The sequence below is a fragment of the Bubalus kerabau genome, chromosome 10 (assembly GCF_029407905.1).
Source record: "Bubalus kerabau isolate K-KA32 ecotype Philippines breed swamp buffalo chromosome 10, PCC_UOA_SB_1v2, whole genome shotgun sequence".
NCBI classification, from domain to species: domain Eukaryota; kingdom Metazoa; phylum Chordata; class Mammalia; order Artiodactyla; family Bovidae; genus Bubalus; species Bubalus kerabau.
This window is the reverse complement of record NC_073633.1, coordinates 29,720,102-29,740,173: the sequence shown is the minus strand read 5'-3', so window position 1 is coordinate 29,740,173 and position 20,072 is coordinate 29,720,102. Positions and strand designations below refer to the sequence as shown.

The 20,072-nt window shown below is 39.7% G+C and overlaps 1 pseudogene and 1 gene segment (V, D, J or C); both read left to right on the top strand.

Moving 5' to 3' along the window:
- The first annotated feature begins 380 nt into the window (after positions 1-380).
- LOC129622037 (T cell receptor alpha variable 14/delta variable 4-like) lies at positions 381-1,471 on the top strand (annotated as a pseudogene).
- A 17,769-nt stretch (positions 1,472-19,240) lies between these two features.
- Positions 19,241-19,854, top strand: LOC129622036 (T cell receptor alpha variable 9-2-like). The segment is given in 2 exon segments: positions 19,241-19,301; positions 19,424-19,854. Coding segments are annotated over 2 exon segments (477 nt in total).
- The last annotated feature ends 218 nt before the right edge of the window (positions 19,855-20,072 follow it).

Genomic DNA, 20,072 nt, shown 5'->3' with positions numbered 1-20,072 from the left:
TCACAGAAGCAATGACCCAATACAGCATTGTGTGTGTGTGTGGAGGGTGGGGGGGTCTTCTTTGCAATATCAAATTTAACTCGTGTTTATTTTAAGATGTAATTGCTATCTATTGAAGAACTGGTTAAAACAAAAGGAAGTTTGGGGTGAGTAGGACTCTCACCTGGTTCACAGAGAAGTTGATGTAACCCACATCAACTTGCTACTCAACTAACTACATCAACTTGCTACTCAACTTGCTACATCAACTCATCCCTGTTTCCTGTTGTGGGGCAGCAGCAGCACATACCCAGCAATTCTTCCCTCACCCTGCTAGGCTCACCTCACCTTGCAAAGCCTTGACATTGAAGATATTTTCCATCTAGTGGAAGAGCTGAAACATGCTTCTCTCCAGCCTTCTGAAGGTGGTTGTGGCTTCACTGTGTTTAGGTAAGGATGGTCTTGATGGGATTGTGCTTCCTCTGTGACCTAAGGACCAAAGGAACAGGCAGTCTTAAGGGTACCCTGGGAAGGAAGCCTAGCTGAGTATAAAGTAGAATTTCTTTATTCTACATCACTTATTCCTAAATCTCTATTGTTTTTGTTCAGTAGCGAAGCTGTGTCTGACTCTTTATAACCTTACGGACTGCAGAACGCCAGGCTCCCCTGTTCTTTGCTATCTCCTGGAGTTTGCTCAAATTCACGTCCGTTGAGTCCATGATGCTATCTAATCATCTCATCCTCTGCTGCACCCTTATTTTGTCTTCAATCTTTCCCAGCATCAGGGTCTTTTCCAATATGTCTGCTCTTTGCCTCAGGTGGCCAAAGTATTGGAGCTTCAGCTTCAGCATCAGTCCTTTCAATGAATATTCAGGGTTGATTTCCTTTAGGATTAACTAGTTTGAGCTCCTTGCAATCCAAGGGACTCTCAAGAGTCTTCTCCAGCACAATTTGAAAGCATCAATTCTTCAGCACTCAGCGTTCTTTCTGGTCCAACTCTGACATCCATGCATGACTACTGGAAAACCCATAGATTTGACTATATAGATCTTTGTTGTCAAAGTAATGTCTCTGCTTTTTAATACACTGTCTAGCTTTTCCATAGCTTTCCTTTCAAGAAGCAAGTGTTTTTTAATTTCATGGCTACAGTCTACTTCTATCTATTTTTTCCTCTAGGATCCAGTATTGCCCAGAAAGTAACTCAAGACCAACCACCAAAGTCAGTGCAGGAGAAAGAAACTGTGACCCTGGATTGCACATATGACACTGGTGATACAACTTATGGTCTATTCTGGTACAAGCAACACAGCAGGGGTGATGACCTTCCTCATTCCCCAGGACTCTTATAACAAGCCAAATGCCACAGAAGGTCGCTACTCATTGAATTTCCAGAAGGCAAGCAAATTCATCACTTACCATCTCAGCTTCACAGCTGGAGGACTCTGCAGGGTATTTCTGTGCACTGAGTGAGCCCACAGTGAGAGGCATGTAGGAGGGACCTGTACCAAAACCCAGAGTTCTAATTGATACATCCACCTGCTGTAGGGACCAGGGTAGGGAACTGCCTTCACAGACAGGAAGGGGTTAGTATTGTGGCAGCATAGGTGTAGGTTTAGAGGGGAAACACTCATCCCAATAAAGTATTTCTTTAGGTTCATAGACCATGTCTAGAGCTATTGCTCATCAAAAACATTCTTATCCCTGAAAATTTGGATTTAAATTTCTTATCAAAGACAAATATAACCACCAAAATCTTTATCATTTGGTGATTAGATTAAGCTAGAAGAATTGACTAAGGAAATTCAGAAATGTCTGAATTAAAAATCAGTTAAAAATATGTGTGAATTATTGGTCTTTCAGATCAGTTCCGTTCAGTTCAGTCGCTCACCTGTGTCTGACTCTTTGTGACCCCATGCACTGCAGCACACCAGGACTCCCTGCCTATCACCAACTCCTGGAGTCTACTCAAACTCATGTCCATTGAGTCGGTGATGACATCCAACCATCTCATCCTCTGTTGCCCTCTTCTTCTCCCACCTTCAGTCTTTCCCAGAATCAAGGTTTTTTCCAATGAGTTAGTTCTTCACATCAGGTGGCCAAAGTATTGGACTTTCAGCCTCAGCATCAGTCCTTCCAATGAATATTCAGGACTGATTTCCTTTAAGATGTACTGGTTGGATCTCCTTGCACTCTCAAGAGTCTTCTCCAACACCACAGTTCAAAAGCATCAATTCTTGAGCACTCAGCTCTCTTTATAGTCTAACTCTCACATCCATAATGACCACTGGAAAAACCATAGCCTTGACTAAATGGACCTGTGTTGGCAGAGTAATGTCTCTGCTTTTTTCTTTTCTTTTTTAATTTATTTATTTTTAATTGAAGGATAATTGCTTTACAGTATTGTGTTGGTTTCTACCAAACATCAACATGAATCAGTCATAGATTTACCCATGTCCCCTCCCACTTGAACATCCCTCCCACTTCCCTCCACATCCCACCTTCCTTTTTTTTTTTTTTTAACTTTACAGTATTGCATTGGTTTTGCCATACATCAACATTAATCTGCCACTGGTGTACACGTGTTCCCAATCCTGAACCCCCCTCCCACTTTCCTCCCCATATCATCCCTCTGGGTCATCCCAGTGCACCAGCCCCAACCATCCTGTATCCTGCATCGAACCTGGACTGGCGATTCGTTTCTTATATGATATTATGCATGTTTTGATGCCATTCTCCCAAATCATCCCACCCTCACCCTCTCCCACAGTCTCTTTGGCTGTCTCGCATACAGGGTTATCTTTACCATCTTTCTAAATTCCATATATATGCATTAGTACACTCTATTGGTGTTTTTCTCTCTGGCTTACTTCACTCTGTATAATCGGCTCCAGGTTCATCCACCTCATTAGAACTGATTCAAATGTATTATTTTAATGGCTGAGTAATACTGCATTGTGTATATGTACCACAGCTTTCTTAATCCATTCATCTGCTGATGGACATCTAGGTTGCTTCCATGTCCTGGCTATTATAAACAGTGCTGCAATTAACATTGGGGTACACGTGTCTCTTTCAATTCTGGTTTCCTTGGTGTGTATGCCCAGCAGTGAGATTGTTGGGTCATAAGGCAGTTCTATTTCCAGGTTTTTAAGGAATCTCCACACTATTCTCCATAGTAGCTGTACTAGTTTGCATTCCCACCAACAGTGTAAGAGGGTTCCTTTCCTCCACACCCTCTCCAGCATTTACTGCTTGTAGACTTTTTGATTGCAGCCATTCTGACTGGCGTGAAATGGTACCTCATTGTGGTTTTGATTTGCATTTCTCTGATAATGAGTAATGTTGAGGATCTCCTCATGTGTTTGTTAGCCATCTGTATGTCTTCTTTGGATAAATGTCTAGTTCTTTGGCTCTTTTTTTGATTGGGTCGTTTATTTTTCTGGAATTGAGCTGCAGGAGTTGCTTGTATATTTTTGAGATTAGTTGTTTGTCAGTTGTTTCATTTGTTATTATTTTCTCCCATTCTGAAGGCTGTCTTTTCACCTTGCTTATACTTTATTTTGTTGTGCAGAAGCTTTTAATTTTAATTAGATGCCATTTGTTTATTTTTGCTTTTATTTCCTATACTCTGGGAGGTGTGTCATAGAGGATCCTGCTGTAATTTATGTCAGAGAGTGTTTTGTCTATGTTCTCCTTTAAGAGTTTTATAGTTTCTGGTCTTACGTTTAGCTCTTTAAATCCATTTTGAGTTTATTTTTGTGTATGGTGTTAGAAAGTGTTCTAGATTCATTCTTTTACAAGTGGTTGGCCAGTTTTCCCAGCACCACTTGTTAAAGAGATCGTCTTTTCTCCATTGCATATTCTTGCCTCCTTTGTTAAAGATAAGGTGTCCATAGGTGCGTGGATTTATCTCTGGTCTTTCTATTTTGTTCCAGTGATCTCTATTTCTGTCTTTGTGCCAGTTCCATACTGTCTTGATGACTGTGGCTTTGTAGTAGAGCCTGAAGTCAGGCAGGTTGATTCCTCCAGTTCCATTCTTCTTTCTCAAGATCGCTTTGGCTATTTGAGGTTTTTTGTATTTCCATACAAATTGTGAAATTATTTGTTCTAGCTCTGTGAAAAATACCGTTGGTAGCTTGATAGGGATTGTATTGAATCTATAGATTGCTTTGTGTAGTATATTCATTTTCACTATATTGATTCTTCCGATCCATGAACATGGTATGTTTCTCCATCTATGTGTCCTCTTTGATTTCTTTCACCAGTGTTTTATAGTTTTCTATATATTGGCCTTTAGTTCCTTTAGGTAGATATATTCCTAAGTATTTTATTCTTTTCATTGCAATGGTGAATGGGATTGTTTCCTTAATTTCTCATTATTCGTGTATAGGAATGCAAGGGATTTCTGGGTGTTGATTTTATATCCTGCAACTTTACTATATTCATTGATTAGCTCTAGTAATTTTCTGGTGGAGTCTTTAGGGTTTTCTACATAGAGGATCATGTCATCTGAAAACAGTGAGAGCTTTACTTCTTCTTTTCCAATTTGGATTTCCTTTTATTTCTTTTTCTGCTCTGATTGCTCTGGCCAAAACTTCCAAAACTATGTTGAATAGTAGTGGTGAATGTGGGCACCCTTGTCTTGTTCCTGACTTTAGGGAAAATGCTCTCAATTTTTCACCATTGAGGATAATGTTTGCTGTGGGTTTGTCATATATAGCTTTTATTATGTTGAGGTATGTTCCTTCTATTCCTGCTTTCTAGAGAGTTTTTTTTTTTAAATCATAAATGGATGTTGAATTTTGTCAAAGGCTATATCTGCATCTATTGAGATAATCATATGGCTTTTATTTTTCAATTTGTTAATGTAGCGTATTACATTGATTGATTTGCGGATATTGAAGAATCCTTGCATCCCTGGGATAAAGCCCACTTGGTCATGGTGTATGATCTTTTTAATGTGTTGTTGGATTCTGATTGCTAGAATTTTGTTAAGGATTTTTGCATCTATGTTCATCAGTGATATTTGCCTGTAGTTTTCTTTTTTTGTGGGATCTTTGTCAGGTTTTGGTATTAGGGTGATGGTGGCTTCATAGAATGAGGTGGAAGTTTACCTTCCTTTGCAATTTTCTGGAAGAATTTGAGTAGGATAGGTGTTAGCTCTTCTCTAAATTTTTGGTAGAACTCAGCTGTGAAGCCGTCTGGACCTGGACTTTTGTTTGCTGGAAGATTTCTGATTACACTTTCAATTTCCATGCTTGTAATGGGTCTGTTAAGATTTTCTATTTCTTCCTGGTCCAGTTTTGGAAAGTTGTACTTTTCTAAGAATTTGTCCATTTCTTCCATGTTGTCCATTTTATTGGCATATAATTGCTGGTAGTAGTCTCTTATGATCCTTTGTATTTCTGTGTTGTCTATTGTGATCTCTCCATTTTCATTTCTAATTTTATTGATTTGATTTTTCTCCCTTTGTTTCTTGATGAATCTGGCTAATGGTTTTGTCAATTTTATATATCCTCCCAAAGAACAAGCTTTTGGCTTTGTTGATTTTTGCTATGGTCTTTTTTGTTTCTTTTGCATTTATTTCTGCCCTAATTTTTAAGATTTCTTTCCTTCTACTAACCCTGGCATTCTTCATTTCTTCCTTTTCTAGTTGCTTTAGGTGTAGAGTTAGGTTATTTATTTGACTTTTTTCTTGTTTCTTGAGGTATGCCTGTATTGCTATGAACATTCCCCTTAGCGCTGCTTTTACAGTGTTCCACAGGTTTTGGGTTGTTGTGTTTTCATTTTCATTCATTTCTATGTATATTTTGATTTCTTTTTTGATTTCTTCTGTGATTTGTTGTTTATTCAGAAGCGTGTTGTTCAGCCTCCATTTGTTGGAATTTTTAATAGTTTTTCTCCTGTAATTGAGATCTAATCTTACTGCATTGTGGTCAGAAAAGATGCTTGGAATGATTTTATTTTATTTTTTTTTTAATTTACCAAAGCTAGATTTATGGCCCAGGATGTGATCTATCCTGGAGAAGGTTCCGTGTATGCTTGAGAAAAAGGTGAAATTCATTGTTTTGGGGTGAAATGTCCTATAGATATCAATTAGGTCCAACTGGCCTATTGTATCATTTAAAGTTTGTGTTTATTTGTTAATTTTCTGTTTCATTGATCTATCCATAGGTGTGAGTATGGTATTAAAGTCTCCCACTATTATTGTGTTATTGTTAATTTCCCCTTTCATACTTGTTAGCTTTTGTCTTATATATTGCAGTGCTCCTATGTCGGGTGCATATATATTTATAATTGTTATATCTTCTTCTTGGATTGATCCTTTGATCATTATGTAGTGTCCTTCTTTGTCTCTTTTCACAGCCTTCATGTTAAAGTCTATTTTATCTGATATGAGTATTGCTACTCCTGCTTTCTTTTGGTCTCTATTTGTGTGGAATATCTTTTTCCAGCCCTTCATTTTCAGTCTGTATGTGTCCCTTGTTTTGAGGTGGGTCTCTTGTAGACAACATATATAGGGGTCTTGTTTTTTTATCCATTCAGCCAGTCTTTGTATTTTGTTTGGGGTATTCAACCCATTTACATTTAAGGTAATTATTGATAAGTATGATCCCATTGCTATTTACTTTATTGTTTTGGTTTCGTGTTTATACACCATTTTTGTATCTCCTGTCTAGGGAATATTACTTTAGCATTTGTTGGAGAGCTGGCTTGGTGGTACTGAATTCTCTCAGCTTTTGCTTGTCTGTAAATCTTTTGATTTCTCCTTCATATTGGAATGAGATCCTTGCTGGGTACAATAATCTGGGCTGTAGGTTATTTTCTTTCATCACTTTAAGTTTGTCTTGCCATTCCCTTCTGGCCTGAAGAGTTTCTATTGAAAGATCAGCTGTTATCCTTATGGGAATCCCCTCGTGTGTTATTTGTTGTTTTTCCCTTGCTGTTTTTAATATTGTTCTTTGTGTTCGACCTTTGCTAATTTGATTAATATGTGTCTTGGGGAGTTTCACCTTGGGTTTATCCTGTTTGGGACTCTCTGGGTTTCTTGGACTTAGGTGATTATTTCCTTCCCCATTTTAGGGAACTTTTCAACTATTATCTCCTCAAGTATTTTCTCATGGTCTTTCTTTTTGTCTTCTTCTTCTGGGACTCCTATGATTGGAATGTTGGAGCATTTAATATTGTCCTGGAGGTCTCTGAGATTGTCCTCATTTCTTTTAATTCGTTTTTCTTTTTTCCTCTCTGATTCATTTATTTTTACCATTCTATATTCTACTTCACTAATCCTATCTTCTGCCTCCCTTATTCTAGAAATTGTTGCCTCCAGAGTGTTTTTTATCTCATATATTGCATTATTCACTACATATTGACTCTTTTTTATTTCTTCTAGGTCCTTGTTAAAACTTTCTTGCATCTTATCAATCCTTGTCTCCAGGCTATTTATCTGTGTTTCCATTTTAATTTCAAGATTTTGGATCATTTTCACTATCATTATTCGGAATTCTTTCTCAGGTAGATTCCCTATCTCTTCCTCTTTGGTTTGGTTTGGTGGACATTTATCCTGTTCCTTTACCTGCTGGGTATTCCTCTGTCTCTTCATCTTGTTTATATTGCTGCGTTTGAGGTGGCCTTTCTATATTCTGGCAGTTTGTGGAGTTCTCTTTATTGTGGAGTTTCCTCGCTGTGGGTGGGGTTGTATCAGTGGCTTTACAAGGTTTCTTGGTTAGGGAAGCTTGTGTCAGTGTTCTGGTGGTTGGAGCTGGATTTCTTCTCTCTGGAGTGAAATGAAGTGTCCAGTAATGAGTTATGAGATGTCAGTGGTTATGGAGTAACTTTGGGCAGCCTGTTTATTGAAGCTCAGGGCTGTGTTCCTGTGTTGCCAGAGAATTTGTGTGGTATGTCTTGCTCTGGAACTTGTTGGCCCTTGGGTGGTGCTTGGTTTCAGTGTAGGTATGGAGGCATTTGATGAGCTCCTATTGATTAATGTTCCCTGGAGTCAGGAGTTCTCTGGTGTTCTAAGGATTTGGACTTAAGCCTCCTGCTTTTGGTTTTCAGTCTTATTTTTACAGTAGTCTCAAGACTTCTCCTTCTATACAGCACCATTGATAAATCATCTAGGTTAAAGATGAAAAGTTTCTCCACAGTGAGGGACACCCAGAGAGGTTCACAGAGTTACATGGAGAAGAGAAGAGGGAGGAGGGAGTTAGAGGTGACCCGAATGAGATGAGGTGGAATCAAAAGAGGAGAGAGCAAGCTAGCCAGTAATCACTTCCTTCTGTGTGCTCCGCAGTCTGGACCGCTCAGAGATGTTCATGGAGTTATACAGAGAAGAGAAGAGGCAGGAAGGAGACCGAGGCGTCCAGGAGGATAAAAGGGGGTAATGAAAAGGAGAGAGACAGATCCAGCCAGTAATCAGTTCCCTAAGTGTTCTCCACCATCTGGAACACACAAAGATTCACAGAGTTGGGTAGAGAAGAGAAGGGGGAGGGAGGAGACAGAGGCAACCTGGTGGAGAAAAAGGAGAGTCCCAAGGAGGACAGAGCAGTCAAGCCAGTAATCTCACTCCCAAGTAAAAATGGGTACTGAAAATTGGGTTCTTAAAGGTAGAAAATTGATAACAAATACTAAAAAGCAAAGATTAAAAATCTAGAGAAGTTGGATTTTCAAAAATACAATATTAAAGAAAAGAAAAAGTAAAATAAAAAAGTCACAAAATTATTAAAAATATATATACACATATGAAGTTGGCTTTAAAACATAGGGTCTTTTTTTTTGAAAAGTAATAGTAGGTTATAAAAATGAAAATTAAAGGAGTAATAGAGTACTTAAAAATTTAAAGAAGTTAAAAAATGAATCATCTTAAAAAGAGTAAAAATATATCTAGAACTTTCTCTGGTGTTGTGAGCAGTGTGGGGTCAGTTCATTTTCAGATAGTTCCTTGGTCCGGCTTATATTTCCCAAGATCTATAGGCCCCTTCCTATGTAGTTGTTACTAACTACAGGGTTTTAATCTATTGCACCTGTCACTTCCAAGGCGGTTCCCTCTGTTTTAGCTTCTTCTGTTTGCTGGTCTCTTCAGTGTCTGATTTCCACCCTGACACAAGGGGGGGCGGTGGTGGACATAATTTTTTTTTTTTTAGGCTCACTTGTTCAGTCATGCTGTGGGGAGGGAGGGACGCTGCAAACAAATAACACTAGCGTGTGCTCGCAGTGTCTCAGCCACGCTGGGCCTGCCCCCACTCACAGCGCATGTACCCTCCCTGTCCACACAGCTCAGGCTCTAGGTTGCTCCACTGGGAACCGTCCGAGGCCGGCCCTGGGCTGCATGCACCTCCTAGGTCTAAGCCACTCAGCTTCAGGCACTCGGGTAGTCCTCAGAGGTGCAGAGTCCTTTGGGCCTGCATTTTGTGCCCTTGCCAGGTCCGAGCAGCTTAGGTGATGAGGTGTTTGGCGAGCGCGGTCACTGAAACTTATGACCTCTCCTGTCCCTGCTGCTCGGTTTTCTGGGTGTACAACCGGCGCACCTTCTCAGGCGGATGATGACTGTCCTGAACCCCAAGAAGTCTTAGTTAGCAAAGAAGCCTGCTTGCAGTTTGGTAGATAATGTCTCTCTGGGGCTGCAATTGCCCCCTTCCAGCTCTGGCTGCCTGCCGCCAGAGGGGGATGGTCTGCAGCCGGCTAATTCTGTCAGTCCTTTGTTCTGTGTGCGGTCCTGGTGGTGTTTTAGGTTAAAGCTTTTCGCTTGGTATCTATCCCACAGTCTGGTTTGCTAGCCCAAGTTAGTTCGCTCTGATTACCCTTAGGGCATTCAGGCCCAATCCTTACTCTAAGCAATGCAGCCCACGCCTCCCTGCCCAGCCTCTGCCTGCTAGTGGCAGATGCAGGCGTCTGCGCTGCTTCTCCACTGGTGGAGTTACCATTGGGCTTGTAACTGTGGGGTATAATTTATTTATTTTTCCTCCATGTTATGTTGCCCTCTGTGCTGCCAAGGCTCGCCACAGACTCAGCAGTGAGAGTGTTTCCTGGTGTTTGGAAACTTCTCTCTTTTTAAGACTCCCTTTCTGGGACAGAGCTCCGCCCCTCCCTCTTTTGTCTCTTTTTTTGTCTTTTGTATTTTTTCCTACCTCTTTTTGAAGACAATGAGCTGCTTTTTTGGGTGCCTGATGTCCTCTGCCGGTATTCAGAAGTTGTTTTGTGGAACTTACTCAGCGTTTAAATATTCTTCTGATGAATTTGTGGGGGAGAAAGTGGTCTCCCCATCCTATTCCTCTGCCATCTTAGGACCACCTCCTAGGCCCTCTTTTTCAATCAGTTTAACATAGTCCAAAATACCCTTGTCTCCAATTTCCTCCTACCTCTAACCTCATTTTCTCAGCACCTTAAAATCTGAATGGTAATGGATGATTGATAAGTGGTCTTGTATTATAAATCCCTCTTGTATTTTCATTTGGTAGCAGATGTATAAAGTAGAATTCTTAAAAAAACTCCCTTAAATTTTTTTAAATTAAGTTTTTATCATTTTGACATTCAGTTTTACTACTTTAACTATTTTAAGTGTTCGATCCAGTGATACTAAGTACATTTACATTGTTGTTCAGCAAGCACCATCCATCTCTAGTACTCTTTGCATCTTGAAAATGGAAAATTTATACTCATTAAAGACTAACTCCTCAGGACTTCCCTGGTAGTCCAGTGATTAAGATTCCATGCTTACAATGCAGGGGGCACAGATTTGATCCCTGATCAGGGAACTGATATTCCCCAGGCCTTGATGTGCAGTAAAAAATGTAAATTAAAAAAAAAAAAGACTAACTCCTCATTCCCTTGTCCCTCCAACCCATGGCCACTACTGTTCTACTTTCTCTTTCTATGAGTTTGACTACTTTAGATAACTCATATAAGTCAACTTATAAACTACTGGTCATTTTGTGACATTTCTTTTACTATCAGATCATATCAGATCAGTCGTGTCTGACTCTTTGCAATCCCATGAATCGCAGCACGCCAGGTCTCCCTGTCCATCAACAACTCACGGAGTTCACTGAGACTCATGTCCATCGAGTCAGTGATGCCATCCAGCCATCTCATCCTCTGCTGTTCCCTTCTCCTCTTGCCCTCAATCCCTCCCAGCATCAGAGGCTTTTCCAATGAGTCAACTCTTCTCATGAGGTAGCCAAAATACTGGAGTATCAGCTTTAGCATCATTCCTTCCAAAGAAATCTCAGGGCTGATCTCCTTCAGAATGGACTGGTTGGCTCTCCTTGCAGTCCAAGGGACTCTCAAGAGTCTTCTCCAACACCACAGTTCAAAAGCATCAATTCTTCGGCGCTCAGCTTTCTTCACAGTCCAACTCTCACATCCATACATGACCACAGGAAAAACCATAGCCTTGACTAGATGAACCTTTGTTGGCAAAGTAATGTCTCTGCTTTTGAATATGCTATCTAGGTTGGTCATAATTTTCCTTCCAAGGAGTAAGCGTCTTTTAATTTCATGGCTGCAGTCACCATCTGCAGGGATTTTGGAGCCCAGAAAAATAAAGTCTGACACTGTTTCCACTGTTTCCCCATCTATTTCCCATGAAGTGATGGGACCAGATGCCATGATCTTAGTTTTCTGAATGTTGAGCTTTAAGCCAACTTTTTCACTCTCCACTTTCACTTTCATCAAGAGGCTTTTGCGTTCCTCATCACTTTCTGCCATAAGGGTGGTGTCATCTGCATATCTGGGGTTATTGATATTTCTCCCGGAAATCTTGATTCCAGCTTGTGTTTCTTCGAGTCCAGCATTTCTCATGATGTACTCTGCATATAAGTTAAATAAACAGGGTGACAATATACAGCCTTGATGTACTCCTTTTCCTATTTGGAACCAGTCTGTTGTTCCATGTCCAGTTCTAACTGTTGCTTCCTGACCTGCATACAGATTTCTCAAGAGGCAGATCAGGTGGTCTGGTATTCCCATCTCTTTCAGAATTTTCCACAGTTTATTGTGATCCACACAGTCAAAGGCTTTGGCAGAGTCAGTAAAGCAGAAATAGATGTTTTTCTGGAACTCTCTTGCTTTTTCCATGGTCCAGTGGATGTTGGCAATTTGATCTCTGGTTCCTCTGCCTTTTCTAAAACCAGCTTGAACATCAGGAAGTTCACGGTTCACATATTGCTGAAGCCTGGCTTGGAGAATTTTGAGCATTACTTTCCTAGCGTGTGAGATGAGTGCAATTGTGTGGTAGTTTGAGCATTCTTTGGCATTGCCTTTCTTTGGGATTGGAATGAAAACTGACCTTTTCCAGTCCTGTGGCCACTGCTGAGTTTTCCACATTTGCTGGCATATTGAGTGCAGCACTTTCACAGCATCATCTTTCAGGATTTGGAATAGCTCAACTGGAATTCTATCACCTCCACTAGCTTTGATCGTAGTGATGCTTTCTAAGGCCCACTTGACTTCACATTCCAGGATGTCTGGCTCTAGATCAGTGATCACACCATTGTGATTATCTGGGTTGTGAAGATCTTTTTTGTATAGTTCTGTGTATTCTTGTCATCTCTTCTTAATATCTTCTGTTTCTGTTAGGTCCATACCATTTCTGTCCTTTATCTAGCCCAACTTTGCATGAAAAGTTCCTTTGGTATCTCTGATTTTCTTGAAGGGATCTCTACTCTTTCCCATTCTGTTGTTTTCCTCTATTTGTTTGCACTGATCACTGAGGAAGGCTTTCTTATCTCTTCTTGCTATTCTTTTGAACTCTGCATTCAGATGCTGATACCTTCCCTTTTCTCCTTTGCTTTTCACTTCTCTTCTTTTCACAGCTATTTGTAAGGCCTCCCCAGACAGCCATTTTGCTTTTTTGCATTTCTTTTCCATGGGGATGGTCTTGATCCCTGTCTCCTGTACAATGTCACGAACCTCACTCCATAGTTCATCAGGCACTCTATCTATCAGATCTAGGCCCTTAAATCTATTTCTCACTTCCACTGTATAATCATAAGGGATTTGATTTAGGTCATACCTGAATGGTCTAGTGGTTTTCCCTACTTTCTTCAATTTCAGTCTGAATTTGGCAATAAGGAGTTCATGGTCTGAGCCACAGTCAGCTCCTTGTCTTGTTTTTTGCTGACTGTATAGAGCTTCTCCATCTTTGGCTGCAAAGAATATAATCAATCTGATTTCGGTGTTGACCATCTGGTGATGTCCATGTGTAGAGTCTTCTCTTGTGTTTTGGAAGAGGGTGTTTCTTATGACCAGTGCATTTTCTTGGCAAAACTCTATTAGTCCTTGCCCTGCTTCATTCTGTATTCCAAGGCCAAATTTGCCTGTTACTCCAGGTGTTTCTTGACTTTCTACTTTTGCATTCCATTCCCCTATAATGAAAAGGACATCTTTTTTGGGTGTTAGTTCTAAAAGATCTTGTAGGTCTTCATAGAACCATTCAACTTCAGCTTCTTCAGCTTTACTGGTTGGGGCATAGACTTGGATTACTGTGATATTGAATGGTTTGCCTTGGAAATGAACAGAGATCATTCTGTCATTTTTGAGATCGCATCCAAGTACTGCATTTCGGACTCTTTTGTTGACCATGATGGCTACTCCATTTCTTCTGAGGGATTCCTGCCTGCAGTAGTAGATATAATGGTCATCTGAGTTAAATTCACCCATTTCAGTCCATTTCAGTTCACTCATTCCTAGAATGTTGACATTCACTCTTGCCATCTCTTGTTTGACCACTTCCAATTTGCCTTGATTCATGGACCTGACATTCCAGGTTCCTATGCAGTATTGCTCTTTACAGCATCGGACCTTGCTTCTATAGCCAGTCACACCCACAGCTAGGTATTCTTTTTGCTTTGGCTCCATCCCTTCATTCTTTCTGGAGTTATTTATCCACTGATCTCCAGTAGCATATTGGGTACCTACTGACCTGTGGAGTTTCTCTTTCAGTATCCTATCATTTGGCCTTTTCATACTGTTCATGGGGTTCTCAAGGCAAGAATACTGAAGTGGTTTGCCATTCCCTTCTCCAGTGGACCACATTCTGTCAGATCTCTCCACCATGACCCGCCCATCTTAGGTTGCCCCACGGGCAACCCCTTGTCCAAGATAAGGAGCATTGGCTGCACTTTGCTGGAGCAGCCGCGAAGAGATACCCCACGCCCAAGGTAAGAGAAACCCAAGTAAGATGGTAGGTATTGCAAGAAGGCATCAGAGGGCAGACACACTGAAACCATACTCACAGAAAACTAGTCAATCTAGTCATACTAGGACCACAGCCTTGTCTTTTACTATAATGTCCTCAAATTCCATCCATGTTGTAGATTTTTTTTAATACCTTTCTAAGGTTGAGTAATATTCCATTGTACATATACCCTACTTTTTGTCTACTCATTCATCTGTTGATGAGCATTTGGACTCCTTCCATCTTTTGGTAGAAACATGGATATATGAATATCTCAGTGTTTGGGTTATATATCCAAATTCTTTCAAGTGTTTTGAATATAATATAATCAGAAGTAGAATTGCTGGATCACATGGGAGTACAATTTTTAAATTTTTGAGAAACGTTTATCCTGCTTAGTCTGAAAAACTATGCTCTAGACTTCTTTATCACATGTCAGTTTCAAGGGAAAGAGAAATAGAGTGATCAGTAGTCATGAATGAGGTTTCAGAATTGTAGTGGTTTACAGAAACCTAGAAGAGTTTGTCACCCTGGGTATGGTATATTGCTCCTCAGGTGCCAGGTAATTAGTAGTCTGAAAGGAATGGTCAAGGCACTACCTCGTGGTCATCTTCTGAATTGCAGCTTGAATATATATATATATATATATATATATATATATATATATATATATAATTTTAAACTTTATATTATATTGGAGTATAACTGATTAACAATGTTTTGATAGTTTCAAGTGGACAGCAAAGAAATTCAGCCATACAGATACATGTATCCATTCTCCCCCAAGCTCCCATCCCATCCAAGCTGGTAAGGTTAGGCAGAGTTTCCTGTGCTATATATTAGGTCCTTGTTGGTTATCCATTTTAAATATAGCAGTGTGTACATGTCCACCCCAAACTCCCTATCTCTCCCCCCATCCTTCCCCTTTGGCAACCATAAGTTCGTTCTCTACGTCTGTGAGTTTGTTTCTGTTTTGTAAACAAGTTCATGAGTATTCTTTATGTTTCTTTCCTCTTTCAGCGAAAGGGCCAAATCTATAATTATTTAATAGTTCAATTTGCATTAGGTAAAGAACCTATTAAAAGACTGTCTTAAAATATTTCAAAGATTTGAGAAGTAATTTTGCAGCTCTCTCTCTCTCAAAATTTCTCTGAAAAGACTCTATAGTGGAAAAAGGGAACAGACTTTTGCTATTAGACAGGTCTGTGTTCAAAACTATTAACTCTAAAATTAAGTTTCTAGATAGCTTTGTTCTACTATTTGTAAGATGATGGAGTGACATCTTCTTTAATATTTTGTTATGACAGTTTATCAGTAATGTATCCACAGAGATTAGCAAGTCACAGATGATTAATGACAGTAACCTCTATAGGTACAGAAAAACCATTGGACAAACTCAGTATCTATTCTTGATTAAAACCTCCCAGCAAATTAGGACTTAAGGGAATTCATTAACTTAATAAAGGTCCTCTACAAAAAAATCTACATCAAATACACTTGATGGCGAAAGACTGAATGCTTTCCTTCAAATTTCAGGAATAAGCGAAGAATTTTGACTCTCACCATTTGTACTGAATATTGTCCTAAGGGTCCTAGCCAGTGCAATGAGGCAAGAGAAAGAAACAAAAGTCATACAGTTTGGAAAAGAAGAAGTGAATCACCTTTAGTCACAGACAACATAAGTATCTGAGCATCAAATCCAAGGGGATTTGCAAAAACGTTACTAGAAAAAAATGAAAGTTAAACAAAGTCAAATATATACTTAACATAATAGACTCCAGTCATTCCACTCCCAAATATTGACCCAAGAGAAATGAAAGTTTGACTATAAAAAATCATATTCACACACGTTCATAGCAGTTTTATTTGTAACAGCCGCAAACTTCTGCTATTGCTGCTGCTAAGTCGCTTCGGTCGTGTCCGACTCTGTGTGACCCCATAGACGGCAGCCCACCAGGCTCCCCAATCCCTGGGATTCTCCAGGCAAGAACACTGGAGTGGTTGCCATTTCCTTCTCCAATGCATGAAAGTGAAAAGCGAAAGTGAAGTCATTCAGTCGTGTCCGACTTTTCGCGACCCCATGGACTGCAGCCCACTAGGCCCCTCCGTCCATGGGATTTTCCAGGCAAGAGTACTGGAGTGGGGAGCCATCGCCTTCTCCAGGAACAGCCCCAAACTAGGACTAACCTAAATGTCCATCAATAGGTGAATAGATAAATGTATCTACAGATAAATCATATCCATATAATGGAATACTACTCAACAATACAAAGGAATGAAACATGATTATAATAACCATGAAAGAATCTTAAAATAATTATGCTGAATGAAAGAAGCTATCAAAGGCACATATCATACCATTTATTTGAAATTACTGAATATGCAAACTATTTTATGAGAGAAATGTTGCTTGAAAATGGGAAAATGGGAGTACGAAGTGAAAAGAGGGCTGAGAGGACTAAAAAGAGACAAGAGGAGACTTTTGGGGTGATGCATTGTTCATTATCTTGATTGTGGTGATGGTTTCACAAGTATATACATGTGTAAATCTTATTAAGTTAAGGAGGTACAATTTATTTTAAAGAGAACTATGCATTAATAAAGCCATTAACATCCAATATAGCAAATATTTTTCTTTAGTGTTGTAGAAGTCTTTTTTATGACCCCAAAATGCAAAAATACTTCTCCTATATGTACTCATTGGCCTTAAACTATGTTTTTTTTTTTAAAGTAGAGATAACAACTATCTGCATCCATGTGCTATACATTTATTTTCAGTCCTACATCATTACAACCTATTTTGGATTCTTTCTATATAGCAGAATTGCCAGAAGATTCTTTACCATCTGAGCCACCAGGGAAACTCACCTACCAGAACAGAAGTTTGTAACTGATTTTCCAGAATTTCTTTCTAGCATATTTTTGAGGCAGTTTCTCACTATGTGATTTGGAAGGTAGAGAAGTAAGGAAGGGATATGTGAATCCAAGAAGTATCAAGCCTGGTTTTCTAAATTTAAATCTGAATTTGGGAAATGATTCATGTGCTGACTCTGGACTCATGAAATTCCTTGATGTGAATCTGAGAAGAGTGAACTCCCAGAAACAGAATGAGCTAAGCTTCCATCTGTGTGTTTAGGGATCTATGGTTACAGGGCTTTACAGAAGATGAATGCCTCTTAGAACTTCATCTTGATACTCCTCAGAGGTTTTGTTTTATAAAATGAATGGTCATAAAAAGAGAGCTAAAGAAGTGCTTGTTTTTGTTGCTGGTACTCAAAAAGAGAGGTTTTGAGTATGTTTGTAATCTTGGGAACATCCTGTTGCTCCCTGATATTTGACAACTACCTTTATCTAGGACATCTGTCCCAAATGAAAACTTGTAAACCAACATCAGACTGGCTGCAACCCAACTTCTTGGGGAGCTCTCAAAAATTACAGATTCATGGGTCTCAACTCTGTATAGTGTGATTCATGAAGTTATTGGTGGGCCAGCCCAGAATGTGTAATTTTAAGTCATTCACTCATTAATTCTACTTTCAGCTGTCATGTGAATATTGACTCAGAGGTCTTTAACAATTTGAAAAGCTGGGAAAGAAGAGCATCCTAACTCATGCTCTAAGCTTTTGACACAAATCTACATCTTCAGGGTTTCAAACACTGAGGGAAAAGTATTTGGTTAAAGTTTGGCAACAAAATGTGGCAGATGGAATAGAAAGTATCTTTGAGGCTAGATATCAACTAAGAATATATAATAGGATTAGTACTTGTCTGATTTACATAGGCCAACCCTCTTATCTTAGAGTCAAGGAAGAAAAAGGAGAATAAGATATTGATCTTAGATAATTCTACAAGGATTTGATAATTTCAATTATGATATTTCTTTTATTTTAACATTTTAATGATTCTGAAATTCAGCATTATTTGACTATTGATAAGACAGTGTGACTTTTTCCCTTAAAAATTTTATTAGAGAGATAACATTTCTTACAAATGATATTATTTAGGACTGAGAAAGTATTTTATTTCAAGTAGTAGTGATTCCACAATCAAAGACCCTTTATTCATTACTTTTTTGGTATAGCAAACATTTAGTGAGCATGTAATAAACATCAGTCAGGGCTTCCCTGGTGACTCAGTGATAAAGAATCTGCCTGCCAGTGCAGGAGACTCAAGTTCGATCCCTGGATTGGGAAGATCCCCTGGGGAAGAAAATGGCAACTCCAGTATTCTTGAATGGGAAATCCCACGGACAAAGGAGCCTAGCGGGCTATACTCCTTAGGCTTGCAAAAGAATCAGACCAGACTGATTCAGTGACTAAACAACAAATAATTGTCAATCACTCTTCTATAAATAGGGGCACAATGCTGAAAAGCAGAGATTCACTCAATAGTGACCTAGCTTCTTATTACTTCCTCTGTAATCAGCCACAAACTCTTCTGAAAGTCAGTGGATTATAGGTTGGCCCACAATGGATACATGAGAATATATAATACTATATTAAATTTCTTAAGAAAATTGATATCTTCTCAGCTATAAAAATACCTGGAATGCTTTGTTAAAGAACTTCCATGTCAGGTAGTATCCTAGGAACAAAACAGACATGAGAAGTGTTGATAGCTGTTGATCAGATTTCCAAGCTCCACCTGAAGACTGATATGTGTCTCATGGATAAAGTCGAAGATAACATTTTTCTAATTTAGGGAGGAGACCAGGATACGTGGGCTTCCCTGGTGGCTTCCCAGTTGGTAAAGAGTCTGCCTGCAGTGTGAGAGACCCAAGTTCGATCCCTGGGTCAGGAAGATACCCTGGAGAAGGAAATGGTAACACACTCCAGTATTCTTGCCTGGAAAATCCCATGGATGGAGGAACCTGGCAAGCTACAGTCCATGGGGTCTCAATGAGTCGGACCCGACTGAGCGACTTCACTTTCTTTCCGGTATACATGCATCGCATTTCTGTCCCTGTCCACCAGAGGGTGCAGTTTCCTAATACAGACACATTTCCTGTGTGTCTAAACTTCACAGAAACTAAACCTCACTGTGACTTCAACATTTCTTCATGTTAAGAGTCAAGAACGTTATTCAGGAGACACTCTAGAGATGAGCTCTTCTCCAGGCTTAGTGACTGTGATACTCTTCCTGCTGGGTTAGAAAAACGCCTCTAAAAATTTGGATCCTTTCTTCTGTTATGTCAACAAAACCTTTAAGCATAGTTTTATCCCAGAGTTTTATGCCCAAGATCACAGAGAACTCTCTTATTTTCCCCAGGACAAACCCGTGGAGACTCAGTGAGCCAGACGGACGGCCAAGTGACCCTTTTGGAAGGGGCTACCTTGACTGTGAACTGTACTTATTCAGCCACCGGGTACCCCATTCTTTTCTGGAATGTCCAGTATCCTCAAGAAGGTCCGGAGCTGTTCCTGAAAGCCACGAAGGCCAACGGCAAGGGAACCAACAAAGGTTTTGAAGCCACATACAATACAGAAACCACCTCCTTCCACTTGGAGAAAGCCCCAGTCCAAGAGTCAGACTCGGCTGTGTACTACTGTGCTCTGAGTGACACAGTGACAGAAACTGCAGGGGGAGCTGAGCACAAACTCGGAGCAGCAACGGGGCCTGGATCCACTGTGGTTCCAACAGAGCCTATGGTTGTTTGTCTCTTAGTCTCTGGTTCATACAAAAAACATACAAATGGCTAAAGTATAAGAATAAGAAGTGAATATCCCCCATGCTAAACTCTTTATTAGTAAAATTGAAAACTCTCTGACACCAATAGTTCTTTTTCCAGGATCAAAGTAATTTCAAGGTAAACCTCATAAGCAATGAAGTGGTGTTTTGCATATTCTGCTGCTTCCACAAGTTGTTCCAAGTCACCCAGGTGGGTATTACTATGCCTTACTATACTTTCATAGAACCA